Source organism: Cataglyphis hispanica, chromosome 25, assembly GCF_021464435.1.
Source record: "Cataglyphis hispanica isolate Lineage 1 chromosome 25, ULB_Chis1_1.0, whole genome shotgun sequence".
Lineage (NCBI taxonomy): Eukaryota > Metazoa > Arthropoda > Insecta > Hymenoptera > Formicidae > Cataglyphis > Cataglyphis hispanica.
Window position 1 is genome coordinate 1,916,603 of NC_065978.1, and position 20,123 is coordinate 1,936,725.

At 30.5% G+C, this 20,123-nt stretch overlaps 1 protein-coding gene across 7 annotated transcripts; it reads left to right on the top strand.

Annotated features, from left to right (window-relative positions):
• The first annotated feature begins 4,134 nt into the window (after positions 1 to 4,134).
• LOC126858422 (2-oxoglutarate dehydrogenase complex component E1) lies at positions 4,135 to 20,061 on the top strand. Of its 7 annotated transcripts, none has more exons than XM_050608726.1 (16): positions 4,135 to 4,232; positions 7,914 to 8,168; positions 8,251 to 8,460; positions 9,915 to 10,035; positions 13,692 to 13,947; positions 14,200 to 14,434; positions 14,548 to 14,727; positions 15,100 to 15,280; positions 15,356 to 15,636; positions 15,708 to 15,936; positions 16,101 to 16,379; positions 16,464 to 16,642; positions 16,726 to 17,160; positions 17,271 to 17,425; positions 17,810 to 17,941; positions 18,312 to 20,061. In XM_050608726.1, exons 2-16 carry the CDS (start codon positions 7,920 to 7,922, stop codon positions 18,409 to 18,411), a joined length of 3,222 nt encoding a protein of 1,073 aa, XP_050464683.1. In that variant the 5' UTR covers positions 4,135 to 4,232; positions 7,914 to 7,919; the 3' UTR covers positions 18,412 to 20,061. The 7 variants fall into 7 exon arrangements, with proteins under 7 accessions (XP_050464683.1, XP_050464686.1, XP_050464687.1 ...); XM_050608729.1 differs by lacking the exon at positions 9,915 to 10,035 and adding an exon at positions 11,607 to 11,709; XM_050608727.1 differs by lacking the exon at positions 4,135 to 4,232 and adding an exon at positions 5,626 to 5,777.
• The last annotated feature ends 62 nt before the right edge of the window (positions 20,062 to 20,123 follow it).

Here is a 20,123-nt window from a genome sequence, read left to right on the forward strand (position 1 = left end):
TTTTTATTAAAAATTTAATTTTTTTACCGTAACTCTATGTAGTGTTATAATACAAGTTGCATTTGCTTATGAAAGGTTTGAATTTGCCGTAATAATGCGACCAATTGTATAGAAGAGGGCGGCTCTCGTATTGTATTAAATTTTTGTCGACCGGATATCTGTGTCGGATTCATCGAATGAGATTTTCCAGGTAAAATTGATATGGAGAAAGGATTTTTGTGGTAACCCTTGTCTGATTCGGTCGTAATGCAAACAAGACTATTTTTCTCATGTAACATTTTCATTTGTTGCTTCAAACTCATTACCTGTTTTTATGATGTGTTAATGTACGTGTAAAATGCATTAAGTATTTATATTTCTCACTTCTTTGTAAAGACCGATAATGGCATTGATTTCTTCTTCCTTGATATTAAGTTCCTTTTCCATGGCGGACAATTCTTTTGCTAAAGATTTATCTTTGGACTTTTCCATTTTTGATTGCAATTTCTCATATTTACTATAAATCAAGGATATAATTAAGTAAGTTTGTAAAAAAATTCAGATTTTTAAACTTAATAATATGCCATACTTACGTGTTTATTTCTTCAAATTGATCGTGTAGATTACTTAAAATATCACGTATTTCCTTGACATTGTGTGCGTCAGTAATTGTACGCATTTTGTAATCGCCGATATTAGTCTGCAATATCAATTATATAATATGTTATATAATATGTTTGATATAAACTGCTAAAATGTGATTACCTCTTTATTTGACGATGCTTTTAAAATTTTTTGCTGATTTTTTATATTTTCTAGCGTGTTACTTTTATTTATGACAATAGAAGATTGCTGCTTAATCTTCTTATAATCATAAGAATCAATTTTTTCTTTATTAAATTGTTTAGTGATATTGTTATCTTTTTCAGGAATAATTTTTGCATTGTCAGATATATTTGACGTACGAGCAAAATCCATGTGTTGTAAATCAAATACAGATGATTTTTTATTTTGATTAATATTTGAATTCTCATTGTTGTTAAATGTTCCAGTTAGGTGCGAGCTTATGTTGAAAGCCAATCTTTTCGAATGACTGTTTCTCTGCTCCAGAAGAATCGACATCGATTTCATGCCTCTATTGACTTTTTGAATCAAAAACGGAGACATATCGTTCATAATCGGCTGTTTTGTCTTCATTACGCTCAATACCTGCGGTTTTTTTTCAGGATATCGTTTAACAGTTCATGAATTTGGCTACTTTCATGAATTTCAATGAATTCGATGAACTCACTTGTTGAATATTTAATCCGAGATTATGGCTGGGTGTTACGGAAGTTCCTACTACAAATGGTATATTTCGGAAGTTATATGTATTGAAATACGATTTGTTCGAGCGCTTCAATCTCGACGCCAAAGTCGACATCTCGTAGCTAGGAATAAACATAGGATCGTTACATCTGTTAAAAGCATTACGCTCGTTTTGATGCGTTTTATACTGCGCCGATGAATAGAAATCCTCGGAATGCTTTTCCGATTTATTATATTCTTGAATCTTCTCGGGAGTCGCTCTGTAGAAGAAAAAATTGGCATGATGAAAAAATAAGTTTTATATTTATTAATTGTTAAAAATAATTATGCATATAATATAATAATGATACGATTATTATTATTATTATTATTATTATTATTATTATTATTACGGTTTAAAAAATTACCCCGAATTGCATTGATAACTCGCTGATTGGGAACACTGATTATGCTGCTTATTCTCCTTATTATTAAATTGGCATTCATCGGTAGCATGTTCATCAGGGTATAATGTTTCTTGGATATTTTGATTAGCAGTTTCAGAAAAATGTCTTTTTACACACTTTGTTTGTTTATCAAATTTAGAATGCTTACTAGATATTAAAGAATTGCTACTCTTCATTGTAGTATTATGAAAAATTTCCAGAACGTCGGTGGATTTTTTTGGATTCTTTAGAAGATTAGACTGTTGATGAATAACGCCACGGCCTGCGTTAAATATTTTTTAAACAACATTCGACGTAGAATCTATATTCTTAATATGATGATTATAAAGCACAATATACGTATAGAAATCACAAAAATTCAATTCTACCTCTATGTTTGCGCTTCTTTGCTTCTTTTCTACCGATGAGATTTGTATCTTTAGTAGCAACTGTGCTCTTGGAAATGGAACTTCGTATTCTTATTTTCTTCTTTCGAATTTTAGATAATGTATCACCCATTTTATTATAAATAGAATTTGATTCATTTTTCTCCATTCTCGAGGCTTGTTTACTTTTATTCACTCGTCTAATTTTCGCGGTATCCGGAATGTTCAATTCCGCATCTCTAAAATCTCTTTTTTCAGAATTCGATGGAATTAATTCGTGGAAATAATCATTCGCTTCCGATGTCAATTCTTCGACAGAATTTTCTATGCTCAGCGATTGCAAATCTTCCTGCATATATTCCGGTAAATAGAACTGCGAATCTTCTCTAATCGCCTATTCGTATTTCGAGAATTTTTATAACAATCATATACAGTATTGTATATTTTTGTATATATTATGTGTATGATTTATAATACATGCGTTTACTTTCAGGGTTTCATTCTGGACTGGCATCGTCGTCATCACGGTAGGAAACTTCTTATCTAGTTGAATTTTCGGTATAATTGTAACATTGGCTAATTCATTTTGCTTTTGTTGCTTCAAGTTTTCAGATTCCTCGATAATATCGTTATTGCCGACGACGATTCCTCTAGGTGACGATTGAGTCGATATCGAATTTAAACATAAGGTATCTATAAGAATACAGATATTTAAATAATTTGAATGATTTTAATGAAAAAATTATTTTATACCAAAACCTTCAGTCTTGTGTTCAATGTTATACATTCTTTGTAGATTATAATTTGGGATTTTATTTGTTGCCATAATTTCGCTATTACAATCGTTATGTTTGATTGAAAATTTTAAGTTTGGGTTTTCACATGTTGATCTTATTGACTTTAGCGAAATTTCAGATTTTCCTTTATTGCCTTTTATCTCCGATTTAACTTTCTGACAAACTCCTATCACATAATTTAATTTAGACTTTAATGTAGAACATTTTGTCTCTGCTTCATCCAATTCTTGTCCTATTTCTAAATGGCAATAATGTTAATTAATAACAACATTAAAATTGTCTTCAACATATAACAATATTAACAACATTAAATTATTTTTAATCCCTTTCGTCTCCTTTAGTTCCTTTCGGAAATAGAAAATTATTGACGATTTTGAAATATATTATTATATATATATATATATATATATATATATATATATATATATATAACGTTAACGTATTAAATAATATTAATATAAATAAGGAAAGTTTGATTTATATTAACATGATAATACTTTTTAATGTGATATTTGGTCTGCTTTTCGATTCGTTTAATTTGTATGATTGCATTTCAGATTGAGCCTCTAAAGATGATTCTGTGAAAGCAAAAGTAATATTAATATATGTGTTAGTAAAAGTAATATTAATATTAAAGAAAACTTAAAAGTCAATTATTAGAAAAATAAGATTTTTAAATTTTCAAAAATGTTTATAATTATTAAGATTTTGTATTTAAATTAATTATTTAATTTAATTTAATTATCAATTTTATTTAATTTAATTACCAAAAATTCCACTCTTGCTATTATAAATGCTCATGTTGGCTATGTCAGATTTTTTAAGTTCCACAATTTCTTGTTCACATGATGCAGTGAAATTTAATGTGTGTGTGCGTTATTTTGAATTTAAATTAAAATACGTTCTGTACGAATAAAAATAATTTATTCTTCAAAATAAAACATATAGACGTACAAAATTCGAAAATTGTTTCATAGGTTACAGTTAAATTAACACGTTGAACGTTGGACGATTACATCGTTCTCTTGTTGCAGCATATATATTTTTTTTTGTTTTAGAAAATTATAATTACAGACAAATTCAACATCTATATAATTCCACTTCAAAATTTTTCATGGTAGTGACATTTTGGTATTTATACGAATGTAGAGTCCTAACTTACCGACTGTAAGTAAATTTCAATTTTATCAAAGGTAGATTAAATGTCAAATTTATAATACCTGTTTCTGTCGTCAGGTCGCGTTGGGCTTCTCAATGCTTATATGCGAAGAGCGCTTATAAACGGCAGCCAGTTGCAAATGGTGGATAGTGTGTGATCGTCGTTGCGGTAACATCAGGTAAGCTCTTCCGTGACGAATTCAATATTGTCAGGACTCGCTTCGCGATGCATCTCGATTCATTAAACTCTTATTAATGACGCATCGCACCGTGATGGTGACAGATCAGCTGCTTCGTACAATACAATGTTCGTACGTCGCGGTCGCATTAGGTTAATACGCTCGATTACGTAAAATCGACCGTGCAAAACCAACAAATGACGAAAATAGTCAGCCGACTTCGCGATATATGACGAGTCCCTCAATATATTCTCTTATCTCAAAAGAAAAAGGAACCATAAAACGCGATAAATTCCAATGTGTGCAATTCATGCGCGCGCGTGCGCGCGCGCGCTGCCGTGCCTCTCTGCCTCGTGACGAAATCGAATCCACCGTCACTCAAGAAATCAATTAAAGATTCTCGCAAATACACAGATGTAGATCTCGTATGAAAGTCGAAAATTGTCACCGTTTCCATCGTAAATGTCACTTCGTTAATGGCTTGTTAACGATTGATTAGCAAGTTTGTTCGTTAGCAATTTTCTTTGCCGGCAGATTCTAGCGACTTATAACCAACACGTGAGTCAAATAGTCAAATAGCGTTGCATTGTCATGTTGAGTATATGCATGATGTACATGCATAAGTATCTGGTTATTTTAATTACATAATTTTCTAATTTGCATTTCATTCCGATTCTATAACTCGGTAATTTACAGAGTTTACAATTAAGATTCTTAATTAAATTTCACGATCCTATTTTTCTCCAATTTCCTTTCCTTTCTGCAAACCTTTCTCAAAAACCAGATATACAAATGACATCTCATATATTTTTGGAATTTCGAAGCGTAAAAAAATATGCGATTTTTCTTTCTCTCTCTCTCTCTCTCTCTCTACACACACATACACACACATCATACATACATATATTTGTGATTTAAAATAGGCAGATAGATATATGAAAGTTTAACTACAGAAAATGCAGCTAAAAATAAAAAAGTTTATAAATTTATTTTTTTTTCCAACCGCATTACAGAATTCTATGTGTATTCTTTTTTTAATACTCTTTTATTTCAAACGCGGAAAATATATCGCGATGCAACTGACAGAAACGGAGAAAAAACGTAGAATAATTGCAAATCGGCGGTTGTGTAATCCATGCTATAGTCTTTGATGATATATATATATATATATATATATATATATATATATATATATATATATATATATATATGTATACGTATTGTAGCCGCCTCGTCTGTCATCCCGGTGTGACATTCAAGTAACGGCAAGACGCGGCGCATTTTAGCGTACGTAAGTACCTCGCTGCATTTCGCGATATATGACGCAGCGAGCAACGATCAGATCTCCCACCTTACCTTTCCATACGATCTCGCGGAGGTTTCCTACGAAGGAGACTGGGGAAATTCGCAATTTTCTCCGGTAGAGTCACATGTGCGTGAAGGAGACCGAATGATCGAAACGTTTCGGAGAAATCGTTTTATTGTATATTAGTGAGATTACGTTCGTGTTAACTCGTTCATTCTCTGCACTTCTCTGCATACTGGGTATTTAAAAGATTTTGAAATTAATCAAGGTAAAAGGTGATAGATTTCTTGCAGCAGTGCAACCAAGGTTGAATGTTTTGTAATGATACGATTTTTGCTGTCGTTATGAAAAAAGAACGATATAATTACATTTTTATTATTCAAGATTGTTACTTGATTTTGATATAAATGAAAGCGTTGTATTAGAATTTTCTTTAGTTTTTTTTTTATCACTTATTTATCTTAATATTATTGGAATCTTGTAATTTAAACTTCAGAATTTTATGACATACAGTGTTCATCATTTTCTATAGATTGTGTCTGAGTCACTTTTTAATCATTTTATTGCAATAATAAATAAAAATAATTAATAATTGAAAGTTTGACAGCTAGTAATAAATATTCCAGTGTCACAATTATCTGGACTGACACTGTCATTAAGTATTGTTATCGTTTTGGCATACTTTATTGTTTTGAACTGTCATAATGTCTATAAATATTTAGTGCAACCATTTACATTTCAGTCCGGATATCTACTGACATAAAATAGAGAGTATAATTTTTTTCTAAAAAAATACTATTCTTTTTGCTAAGAGATTAGCGTAATATTTCAAATAGTTTTATCATCTTAGAGATTATGAATTGTATGTGTGTCTGGCGAATAGAATGACATCTGTCAAAGCTTATCAGGATTCGCTCGTGATAATGTAAAATTGCTTTATCTATTTATTACACTTTTTAGCCTTTGCATTGTTTTTTTTTATTGTTGGCGAAATACTTTAGATAGTATTTTGTAAATCACTAAAAACATTGATTACTATGAAAATCTTTTAATGTAATATATAAATTTCTCACATTTACATAAAAAATATATACAGAATACATATTTTCAATAAGATATTTAAATTCCATGCAACTTTCTATGCCTGATGTTTATCGCTTATTCTTTCTAGAACCATGTTACACAATCTGGTAACTGGCCAGTTTTCAAAAATAGAACTCTTCAATGTCTCAATATTTATGATACAGGTATTAAAACGTAGTAAGAGATAAAAAATTTTTGCCGGTATAAACAAATAAATATAAATATCCACTGTTGCATATGTCGACAATATAACTATAATTCGTCCCCATTTAACTTTAGATATTTTATTTTTATGCGAACAATAATTACGCATCATCTTTGTTTAATCATACGCAAATATTAATCGAATATTAATTTGATTCATCATTTTTTAAATTTGATATTTACATTTTATGAGATTATATTTTATGATGCAATTGTGATCTTTATATGTTGAAAAAAAGGTACACAATGCATTCTGTAAACATAGCTATAAATTGACCGATCTTTATTTAGCTCATGCACAAATACACAGGATGAATCATTTTAATGAATCCACTAAAAACTGTTTCAAATAAAAGTTATTGTTTTGAAAAGCTTTTGAGATAAATTATACGCATATGCAATAAAATATGGAGATTTTCATAAAAAATTGATTTGAGTCTGACTAAGCCTACATAGAGTTCTAAGCCCAAAAATCGATGCCTAATATGATGGTGCCATTTGCAATCTATAACTTTTATTTGAAACATAATATTTTTAAGATAACAAAATTTCTGAGATATTACAGTAGATTGTTTAAAATGATCCACATTATACATATATGTATATAATTGTTCAATGTATAAGCATACTTATATATATCAATATCAATCGTTATTTACACAATTGCAAAATGTGTCTTGTCCACATTTCTCAGTAATCAATGAATATTATATATGACATGCACAAAGTCTAAAACTGAAGTGATGCATCGAAAATGATAAGGAAACATAATATAGCAAATAAACTCAGATAAATCAGCGTTTAATCGTGCTTGGAAAATTGGCTTACATCAACACTATACTTATCTTAAGTCTGTCATTAGTACTCTTATTAATATCTCATGATTGACTAAAGCTCTTGAAAGTTCTTAGTTTAAAGGCAGGTGCGATCCCCAACTGTTTATATTTAACTATTTTTTAGTCATTTAAATGACATGTAAAATATTGAAATATCTTATCTCTGACTACATTTACGCAGTTTCATTAGCTTATCTGTAACTCTTCCTTATGTCAAGCGAATGAAACTTTATCATGTTTTATATATTTCAGGCGAAAATGTACAAGGCAAGGACGGTATTTAGTACGCTGGCCCCGTTGGCGCCGCGAATATGCGGGCCCGAAAGATATGCATCCTGGATAGTCCGCAGTCATCCGTTGACCAGGACCAGCCAGGTGATCTTTACCGAGTCCGCGCGCAAGTATAACAGTCGTGCAGCAACGGAACCCTTCCTAAATGGTAGTTCGAGCTCCTACGTGGAAGAAATGTACAACGCGTGGCTGCAAGATCCGCACAGCGTGCATGTAGTGCGTAAATTCGAATATATTATTGCATAAATTTTTCTGTGAAGACTTTTCTCAAATTTATTTTATCTTTGCTTATTCCTAGTCATGGGATTCCTTCTTTCGAAACAGCACCGCTGGAGTTGCACCAGGGCTAGCGTATCAGGCACCACCATGCCTTGCTCCAAGTCATAACCAAGTACCGCTTGGAGCTTTATTACCTTTGAGTGGCGGCACACAACTCGGCCAAGCACCCGTCAACGAAAAAATTATTGATGACCATCTAGCGGTGCAAGCTATTATTCGTTCTTATCAGGTATGATGTCAAAATTTTGTTTATTTTACTTCCAGTAATTGAATTTATTGTGTTGCACTTGCAAATAAAATATTCTATATATATATGACATCCTGTTTATTCTGCACAATTCCATAAGAGATATGTCAGTAAAATGGTAATCTTTAGTCATTGCCAATTTTGTTATTTTGTTTGCAAGTGACACTTGCTTCAGCTATCATAATTCACTATATAATTCACTTGTGTAACAAAGTGATTTATAAATTAATGCATTAAATGCACAAAAAAATATTGTCTTTACTTATATACTTATCATATGGATATTGTAACAATCTTAGAATTGTTAATATATTTTTTGCTCCTATTTTCATCTAAAAACATAATTATATTCTTTTAGTTTTTAATGTTTAATTTTTAACAAGTTTAATAAAATAAAAGGGAACCTGGAAGTTTGCTTCTAAATTATAATAAAAATTAAACCAATAAAAATATATATAAATATATATATATATATATATTTAAATGATAAAGAAATTTATAAATTCAACTCATTGTAATTTATTTAAACGAAAACTGTAATATATTATTAATAAATCAGTTTTCGTAATTTATCTACATGTTACAAAGATGACTATGGCATGCATTAATGTATCATACACATATATCTGTATGCATGTGAAATCCACTGAACAAAATCTTTTAATGTTTGTGTCTCAGTTTCATTTATATGGATTAGAATATGTGATAGAAAAACAATTTATGTAGACTTTATATATGTTTTATGTTTAGTCCAAATAAACATTAATATGAATCTGGGACACGAGGTATTATATATTACAATTGATGCTTATTATTAGCGGCTATCATGTTTCCAAATTTTTAAATATTTGTGTTTGTCTCATACACTCTACATCAACACATGATTATATCATAAATAAGAACATATTACTTAATAGTTTCATTTGCTATAATTATTAATTGTTCACTTATTCTTCAATCTCAAGCATGTCTTGCATTTTCATAATTTTTTCCCAACTATGGAATGGTGTCTTTCAAATTATGATCTTGACTTATCACTTTTTCTGAATAGAGGTATGATTAGATATTTTTAGAAAGAAGAAGAAGCAGCATGCTATTTCTAATTGATTAATTAAAACTATAATAATTATTTGATAAGAGTTATAACAGTGATTGCAATTTTTTTTCGTATCTTTTATGAAAATGTAAAAAGTTAACATCCTTTCCTACAAACATTGTTATAATATAATTTCTTGATATATGATATAAAAATTTGTTATAAAACACATAAAATTTACATATATGGAATGTCAATTTTTTCCATTGTATCTAGTCGCCCTATTGCTTTTTTTCTCATTATAATTACATTAATTATAATACTATATATGGTGCAGTTGCGAAAGTAGATACAGTTATATAAATGTGAGGTTTTTTTGGGATTATTCGTTGGCGTGTAGGCCCGAGGTCACTTAGTTGCCGATCTGGACCCACTGGGCATTATGCAAACAGACTTGATACACACACATTATGCAGCTCGCAAGGGGTCGCCAGAACAAGTGCTGCGTCAATACATGCTTGGTAAGGCTTTTCTTCTAGGATTTTTCACGGGCTTTTCTTTTATGATATAATTCTTTTATGGTATAAACAAACATACATTTTTTTTTCTCCATATACCACAAAGCTATATGAGAATCGCACATTATACTAATTTAAAATATTATGTTGTATAAATGCATATGAATTACAGATACGAATTACATTATTCTATTTGTGTTTTCTGTGCAATTTCATTCATCAAGATATCTTTTTTTCCATTTTCACATTCAATGGTATTATTATTTTATATAAGCATTTTTACATATTAATAGATTTTATTTTTGGCGAAAAGAATATTCTTATTTAGATTCTTATAAATTTTTTATTTGCGTAAAATCTCTTTAATTTTATAAATAATATTATAAATAATTTCTTATAAATAATATTTATAAATAATCTCTGTAATTTTATAAATAATAATTTTAAAAATTATTTATAATCTTATTTATATTATAGTATGTAATTTTAAATGGTTAAATTTTAAAGCACTACAATTATTCATATGGTATATGGAACGTATTTTAAAACCGTTTAAGTAAAATTGATTAAATGTAAGAAACAGCAATTATTTTTTTTATATATTTATGAATAATATATTCTTAAATTTTTATTATTTTCTAATGAGAATACTCTTCAATTAGATTATTCTCAACAAGGTAACTGAGAGAGAGTTGTATAAAAATAAATGTTAGATATATTGTGCAAAAGGAAGGTGTTTAAAAAATTCTATGACACATTTATATATACACTGATACTGAAAATGTTTTAATAAACATTACATTCATTTTAGTAAACATAGAAACGATTCATTATCTCTTCACAATAATTGATAATTGAATCAGCTTTGTTCACGATTTGAGAGTTCGTTCATATGTAGGCGTGAAACTATTGAATATATTGATATATTATAGCTCAACATTATGCATTTATTGCATTTATATCTAATAGAGTAAAAATTGATAAATATGTACATTGCTCAGTATGTGAGTAAAATGTCAGAGGTAAGAATTAATAAATTTCCATCAACTTTGTGCATGTATAATTTGTATGCGTTATTATATGTATTGCTTTTGAACACTTTTGTACACATTTATCATCCAGCATGCCTGTATCTTTCCAAAATTTATATACTAACTATATTATTTTTCCTTATGTGAATTGCATTAAATAAGGGGAATTTTGTGCAAACACTTTCATTGTTATTCCTTTATCTCATAACATAAAATAATATCATAAAATTAATAAGAAAACTAAAAGAAGCAGATAACACATTTATAAAATGGAAATGAAATTAAAATATTTTATAGCGTGATATCTTAATACATGTTGAATGTTAATTACTGTGACATTATGTTTTTATTAGAAAGCATAACGACAGCTTGTGTGCATTGAACATATATACTGTCTTTGCTGTGATGTATCTAAGAATATTTTTTGAAAAAATGGAACACATATTAAACACAGTAATTTATATCTTAATTAAATATATTAAATTACACGCACAATTAAAAGTAAATTATTTGGTTCGCATGAATGTGACATTAAATTGACAGATTCGTGGCCATCATATCGCTAAATTGGATCCACTCGGCATCAACAGCGCTGATCTTGATGATAGGCATCCGCAAGAATTACTCTATACCCATTATTCATTCGGTAAGCCTAAATGCACGTGACTCTGTACATAAATAGAAAAGTAAAATATAAAAAAAATTGATTCTTGAAAACGCGTCTCTTGATATATTTGAAGATTACTAATTATAACTTGATTTTAATATTACAATTTGATAATAATTCAATTATAACTTTTTATTTTTAAGCACATTTTCGATCATTAATTATGCAATTTACAGATTATATAAAAGTATGTGTAACTTTTTTTCACGTTTAATTTAAACATAAATAAAAATGAACATTTTATTCTTTTTAAAATAATTTATACACACAAAATGTTTGTAAAAGTTTACTCCATGTTTTTAATTCACTATTTATTTTATTGATTAATTTTGTTGATAGAATTCAACATATTTCAATATCTTATTATTGTAGCGCTTTTTTATAATTTGCTTATTTTTTATTCTTATATCTGCGAATTATTATTTTAATTATATAAATATTAAATAGAGATATTAATGTGAAAGATAAAATGTGCAACATATTTAATTGTTAATCAGAAAGATTCTTGATTCAGGTATTGTGGGTAATTTATTCTTCGCTTTGTCTTACTGAGCAAATGTAAGCTGAATGCAACATATAAAGAAAAAAGTTCTTTGACGATCAGTAGTCGATACAATTGTTGAATTTGAGTATAATGTCCACAGGAAAGAGACCACGTACTACTTTCTCGCAGAATCTGCAATACCGAGTAGCTGTTCTAATGGAAAGTATGTAATAATCGTTGCTTAAACCAAGGAAAGCCTAAAACTATCTTTGCCTTTTAAGATATTATTGGGTGCTGGTTTATTTCATATTTTCTCTGGGTCTAATTAGAATTTTCGAAAAGTCTCTATAAAGATTAGGTTCTTTTGTGCTTTATCTATACTATGTAAATATGTTTGCACACAAGAGGTATTATAGCTCTCGAGCGTTTTCTGTAGAGGAATTGGAGGAGGGACATGTGTATCTCCGATAGTACAAGTATTTTAATGCAATAGACATTTGATATTCATTTTTTATATAAAACTTAGCTATGAAAACTAATTTTGTTCCTCTTTTACTTCCAAATGTCTTATTCTGCTGCTAAATTGAAGTGTTGCGTATATCTCTGACAATATTCTAATGTATGTATTTTTTCCTTCTATTTTGTGTATCCCCCTCACTGCACTTTATATTATGTATTTTATTTACAGTATATTCTATATTACGTTATTCTATTCTGTTCTAATTTGATGATGGTTATTGATGCTTTATTTGAGCATACAACTTTTTGTTTTTAACAGAGAACTTTATTTTCCCTTTAAGATTAGCATTTATTTGTACTCACGCGTATTGTGATATATTCATATATATTATGACCTCTCAACACATAGCACACTTACATTATCTCTGAAAAATATAATGCATGTTTTTATGTTAGCAAATATTTCACATTATGTGAACATCAGATTTGTATCGTTCTTAACGAAAGAAATTTCATATATATATTATATATTATATATATGACATATATATTAAGATCGACATATATATTAACTATAATTTATTAAATTGAAATTTTTTTTTAGAGTAAAGATTAGATTATACTCAAGAAAATAATTGAGATTGAAAATAAAATCTTCGAGTGTTTAAAAGGCACATTTTCAGTATCAGTCTTAAATAAAACAAATAGGAAAAAAGTACACTTGACACTTTCCAACAATACTATGCATACATAATTACATTTTTTATTTATTCATACTAAGCGACCTATTTTATATAATTAAGAATACGAAAAAAATAAATGCTACAGTTACAAATATTTTTTGAAACCGTTATAGCTTGCTTAAATACACAGTGTATTAAATGTACAGAAATATCTAACAATGAGTAAAATATATTTATGAACTGCAACATTTATAAACATAACTTCCAATTATGGATACTGCGCTTTGGAATAATGTAAAATGCGCGTGTTTTTCATTTGCACATGCTTGAAACAGAGGAGTCAGACATGGATCGCGTTTTCAAATTGCCGTCGACCACTTTTATCGGTGGCAAGGAGAAATCATTGCCGCTACGAGAGATCTTAAAGCGGCTCGAGGCTACTTATTGCGGTCACATTGGCGTTGAGTTTATGTTCATCAACTCTTTGGAACAATGCAACTGGATCAGGCAGAAGATGGAAACACCCGGAATCATGGAAGTGACGAACGATGAGAAAAGGCTCATTTTAGCAAGATTGACGCGCGCGACCGGGTAATAACAGCGATGTCAATTGAGTATCAGATTCATGTCAATTCTGCTAGTCACAAATTTTTTGTTTTCTGTTTATCATATTTTATTTTTTCACGTATCATGTATTATAATATGTAATTTATATATTTTATAAGACATTTTTCTCAAGATATATTTTTTATTTAAACACGCAAGCATGGAATTCAGGTTTTTATTTTTTATTCTTTAATTATCTAAAAAATACGACTAGTAAGCATCTCATCTGAATCATAGGTTTGAAGCGTTCTTGGCGCGCAAATGGTCCTCGGAGAAGAGATTCGGCTTGGAGGGTTGTGAAATTTTAATTCCAGCTATGAAACAAGTGATCGACAAGTCCACGGAATTGGGAGTCGAGTCGATTGTCATGGGTATGCCTCATCGTGGTCGTCTCAATGTTCTCGCTAATGTCTGTCGCAAGCCATTGAGCCAAATATTTACACAATTTGCTGCTCTTGAAGCCGCCGATGATGTAAGCAGTAAAACGAGTGATATTTCTTAATTGTGTAATAGATAGTATTTCGCTAACACATTTTTCTTTGCGCGATCCTTTGAGACTCCTAATAATGATAAAATAATTTTTAGGGTTCCGGCGATGTGAAATATCACTTGGGTACATACATTGAGCGTCTGAATCGTGTAACGAATAAGAACATTCGTCTTGCCGTGGTTGCGAATCCATCGCACTTGGAGGCTGTAGATCCAGTAGTTCAAGGCAAAACACGCGCAGAGCAATTCTATCGTGGCGATGGCGAAGGCAAAAAAGTAAATACTTATTATTATAAAAATTTTACAATTTTTTACATATAGTTTTTACATATAACAAAGATTTTTTATAAAAAATTAAGGTAATAAGGTTAATTATAAAGATTGTTTATAAATAGGTTGAAAATTACGTTTTTTTTTCCAATTACAAAAATTACATTTTATATAATTAGATATCAAGTGGATCTAAATTTAAAAAAATTTGTCATCTTATGAGATTTAAACCAATTAAATTACTGATAAAGTAAAAATTTAATTATATAAAACAAATAAGACATTAATTGGATATTTAATTGTATAGCCTAATTCTATAATTTTATTGAATAAAAAAATCATTTTGACGAATATAATAATATTTTATGTATGTTCCAGGTTATGTCCATTCTTCTTCACGGAGATGCAGCATTCTGCGGTCAGGGCATTGTCTTCGAGACAATGCATCTCTCTGACTTGCCTGATTACACCACTCACGGTACTATACACATTGTCGTGAATAATCAAATTGGATTCACCACGGACCCAAGGCATTCGCGATCATCTCCGTATTGTACTGGTTAGTACTTACGAAGCCTTAAGTTTTATTTTTTAATGATATTACAAACAAACTTATGTTTTTTTATGTTATCAGACGTAGCCCGAGTGGTGAACGCGCCCATCTTCCACGTGAATTCTGATGATCCAGAAGCCGTAATGCATGTATGCAAGGTAGCGGCAGAATGGAGAGCCACTTTCCACAAGGACGTTGTGATCGACTTGGTATCCTATAGACGTAACGGTCACAACGAAATCGACGAGCCGATGTTCACGCAACCTCTGATGTACCGCAAAATCAAGAAAACTCCGCCAGTTCTCGACAAATATTCCACTAGTCTCATCAATGATGGTGTTGTTACCCCCGAAGAAGTTAAGGTACGCAAGTTATACGCATAAAATGTATTTTATATGACTGCTTTTATATAAAAAATTTCTATTTGTTATAGGATGTCAAAGATAAATACGAAAAGATTTGTGAAGAAGCATATAACAACGCCAGACAGGAAACACACATCAAGTACAAGGATTGGTTGGATTCGCCATGGTCCGGTTTCTTCGAAGGAAAGGATCCGTTGAAGGTCTCTCCTACTGGTATCAAAGAAGATACACTCGTACACATTGGCAAAAAATTCTCATTGCCACCGCCGAATGCCGCTGAGTTTGTCATTCACAAAGGTAAACAGAATGAAGTTAGAAAATATGAAATGAATAACAAGAGATATTAGAAGAAAGAAATAAATTAAAATTATATGAACACATAAAAATACATTTAAGCGAAAATTATATTTAAATAAATTTAAAAATTGTGTTAATTTAATTTGAATTTAATACTTTTACAGGTATCGAGCGTATTTTGAAAGCTCGCATGGAAATGATCGAGGCTAGAACTGTCGATTGGGCTCTCGGCGAAGCTATGGCTTTCGGATCTCTTCTCAAAGAAGGCATTCACGTCCGTTTGTCAGGTCAAGATGTGGAGAGAGGCACATTCTCGCACAGGCATCACGTGTTACATCATCAAACTGTCGACAAAGCAACTTACAGACCGCTTTGTTATCTGTATCCCGATCAGGCACCTTACACAGTGTGCAACAGCTCTTTATCCGAATTCGGCGTTCTTGGTAAGACTTTTAATTAACAATGCAATTATTGTTGCACTATATAATTTTTACTCGTATATTAAAGTAATCTTATCATAATCATAGGATTTGAGTTGGGCTATTCTATGACAAATCCTAATGCATTGGTATGCTGGGAAGCTCAATTCGGAGATTTCAATAATACGGCGCAATGTATAATCGATCAATTTATCAGCAGCGGTCAAGCCAAGTGGGTTAGGCAATCCGGTTTGGTCATGTTGCAACCTCACGGTCTCGAAGGAATGGTAAATAAACTAAATTAAGCTTGTGAATAAAATTGTTTTCACAATTTGTCAATTTTATTTGGCTTTTCATTTTTCTGCCATAGGGTCCTGAGCACTCCAGTGCTCGTCTGGAGCGTTTCCTTCAGATGTCCGCCGATGATCCGGATTACTTTCCGCCAGAAAGCGAAGAATTTGCCGTACGTCAGTTGCACGACATCAACTGGATCGTCGCCAATTGCAGTACGCCGGCTAACTACTTTCACATCCTGAGACGGCAAATTGCGCTGCCATTTAGAAAACCGTTGATCCTAATGACGCCAAAGTCGTTGCTTCGTCATCCGGAAGCCAAATCTAATTTTGACTTGATGTTAGAAGACACGCAGTTCCTCAGAGTAATACCGGAAGAGGGTATAGCAGCACAGAATCCTAACAACGTTAAGAGGCTACTGTTCTGCTCTGGAAAGGTTTATTACGATCTAAAGAAAGCTCGCGCTGAACGGCAATTAGACGATAAGATTGCGATCGCTAGAATGGAACAGGTCAGTTGCTATTTTTGGAATAAGTTTAAAAAAATCGAATATCTTTTTTAATCATAATAAAAATTACAATATTTTGAAGATATTTTAATTAATTTATTTTGATTCTATAGATTTCGCCTTTCCCATACGATCTCGTCAAGAAGGAGGCTGCAAAATATCCCAATGCAGAATTGGTTTGGGCTCAAGAGGAACATAAGAATCAAGGCGCTTGGACCTACGTACAACCGAGATTCCACACGGCGCTCAATGGCACGCCTTGCGTAATGTAAGTGCCGAAATAATAAAATCGATATAATTGTGGAATGTACAAGTAAGATGTATATGTATGAATGCACTTACATATTCACTGTGTGTTATACTATGTTGCGTTTCTTTTTTTTTCTTTCTTTCCTTGTTTCTTGTATCTTGTTCACACGGCCCACATTTTTTATTTATTTTATCGCGACAAAGCAAAGTATACTGACGCGACATGTCAAAATTTTATATCAAAAATTTCAAATTTTATTATGTTATACGTATTCAAAGTATTATGTGTATATGCAATTTTTATCGCAATAAGTTGTCATAAGTTATACAAGCGAACTTCTACTTTTTTTGTTTCTATCTATTTCACGAAGATGAAGTAAAGAATTTGGGCCGTGTGTTGCAGTGGTGCATCAGAAACGAGTGAAAGTAATCGAGGATGGTTAGCTGATTTGTTTTCCTCAAACAAATCGACAAAATCCACAATTGTGTCAGAGCAGTCAACGGAACCTACTGAATCAAAGCAGAGAACAGTAAGGTAACGTCAATGAAATAATGAAAAATTATGATTGTTTTCATATATAATAAAAAATTATGAATAGTTTTTCTGTGCATTTGGTAAATGTAAACCATATAGAAAATGATTTTACCTCATATCTCAAAAATATATTTATTTTAAAAATATATAATTAAATTAATTAAAAAAACAATGTGTATTTATATTAATCATACAAGAGTGTGTAATTAATTATGGTAATATTTAATTGAATTTCTCAAAGATTAGAAGCAATTTTTGCATCGGTAGGGATCGTTGACCTAATTATTGTTAATAGTTATAAGTTGCTTTTTAAAAATATACACTGTACGTAAAAATTGACACTGTGAATATGAAAATATTAATGTTTCAGCTATGCTGGACGTCCCACAGCAGCGTCACCCGCAACTGGCAGCAAAATGCAACATCTCAAGGAACTTAAACAATTAGTTGACGACTCTCTCAGTTTTTAATGATCCTTTTTAGCGCTACGTGTAGAAAACTGAAGATTTATTTATTTTTCTCATATCTTATTGTATCTATTACGATATCATTGTGTCCTGCTCGTCGCATAACATACAACAGAGATTATACCATAGTCATTTAAACAATTTTTTCGTAATGGTGTCTCTTACATTTAAGTTGCACATGCGCACAAATGTATCGTGTTTGTCCAAAATGCAATGTTTGTTTTTCTGTCATCGACTTACACAACATATGAAGAAAATAAACTTAGTTAAGTATGATAGCCTTCGGTTACTACTATTCAATTTAATTGATTGTTAGTTTACATCTTTTAGCTATTTATCACTACTGACTTGCAATAAGCAATTCATCTATATATGCATTTCTTTTTTTTATTTATATTTATATTAAAGTTTGTACACTTTTTTCTTAATAGAGAACTCGATTATACATGTAAGTTTGGAAGATGCGCGTGATTGGAATCGAGAATTTTTATATATCTTAGTCAATTTTACAGATATATTTGTAAAAATATTTCTCAGTGAAACACTTGCTAATCGAATGATTTATAATCTATATGAACATGAAACATTTGTGCGCCAGTCATTTTCTGTATTTCATTTTATTTGTATTTTATTTTGAATTAATCTTTTGTGAAATCGATAAGATAACAGAAAAAGTATTATTAATTTATATAATGTTACGCAGTGCGTACATTTTAATGTATAGCAATTATTCTGAAGTACACTTTGGAGAGAAAACTGTCCATGGTAAAGGATTTTGAAATATATGGCAATTTTTTTTTCTTTTATTAATTTATGCCATAGGATGGTTGCCAATTACTTTAACTTTTTTTATTCTTACTGTATTCTTATAAAAAGTTAAATAATTGGCGGTTTAGCAACGCGTTTTCAACGCAGATGTGTGACGTAGCACTATTTCACGAATTGTATATTTCGCAGTTTCGGTTGCACTAACGCGACATTAAATTGAAAAATATTTCAATTAATGTTTAAGTTTAAAAAAAAAAACAATATTATGACCGAAGCCTTTAGTGCTACCCCATGGACAGTATCAATGAATATTTCAACTCGATAAGGAGTGTTGAGAGTAGAAGACAAATTAGTAATACTTAACACACATCTAGAATTAATTTTAATAATAATAATTTAGCCGATGCATCCGTGGCTCGTATGATCCGCTGTGCGAAGATATGTATATGCACGGTATTTATATTCTTCTATCTGTACTATTTAAAGATGAGACACGAAGAAATCTTAAGAAGTATCATACACCTTATTAATTGAAACAAAGTATTGTATATGTCACAATATTTACTTTATATCCGCAACAGATGAATCAGTCTTATTTTGCTTGATGCATATGAAACAATAGTTATATGATATCTCACGATCTAGCACGATATTATTATTTAGACAACCCAATGAAAGCTGCAGTATCTACAGTTATACTTGTTCCTACTTGTTATATCATTATATGCGTTTATAACGCTAGCGTTAATACGAGAGCTGAATATTAAACAGAAACAGATTTCCCTCAAGTATCTGACACTTTAAAATTTGGTTTAACAAAAACCGTTGATATTACTCCCGATATTGTAGCATCTTATTACTGATTGAATTAAATTGTCTCACGTATCTGATGCTTATATATTTCCCTTCATAATACTTACAATATGCACATATATGTAACAGTTCGT

What these genes read in the sequence shown, in the direction of transcription:
- LOC126858422 (XM_050608726.1), top strand. Translation starts at nt 7,920, where the DNA reads ATGTACAAGGCAAGGACGGTATTTAGTACGCTGGCCCCGTTGGCGCCG. An exon ending in CTCTTGAAGCCGCCGATGAT is followed by an intron (nt 14,435 to 14,547) that starts GTAAGCAGTAAA and finishes AATAATTTTTAG; the next exon opens with GGTTCCGGCGATGTGAAATA. An exon ending in CGATCGCTAGAATGGAACAG is followed by an intron (nt 17,161 to 17,270) that starts GTCAGTTGCTAT and finishes TTGATTCTATAG; the next exon opens with ATTTCGCCTTTCCCATACGA.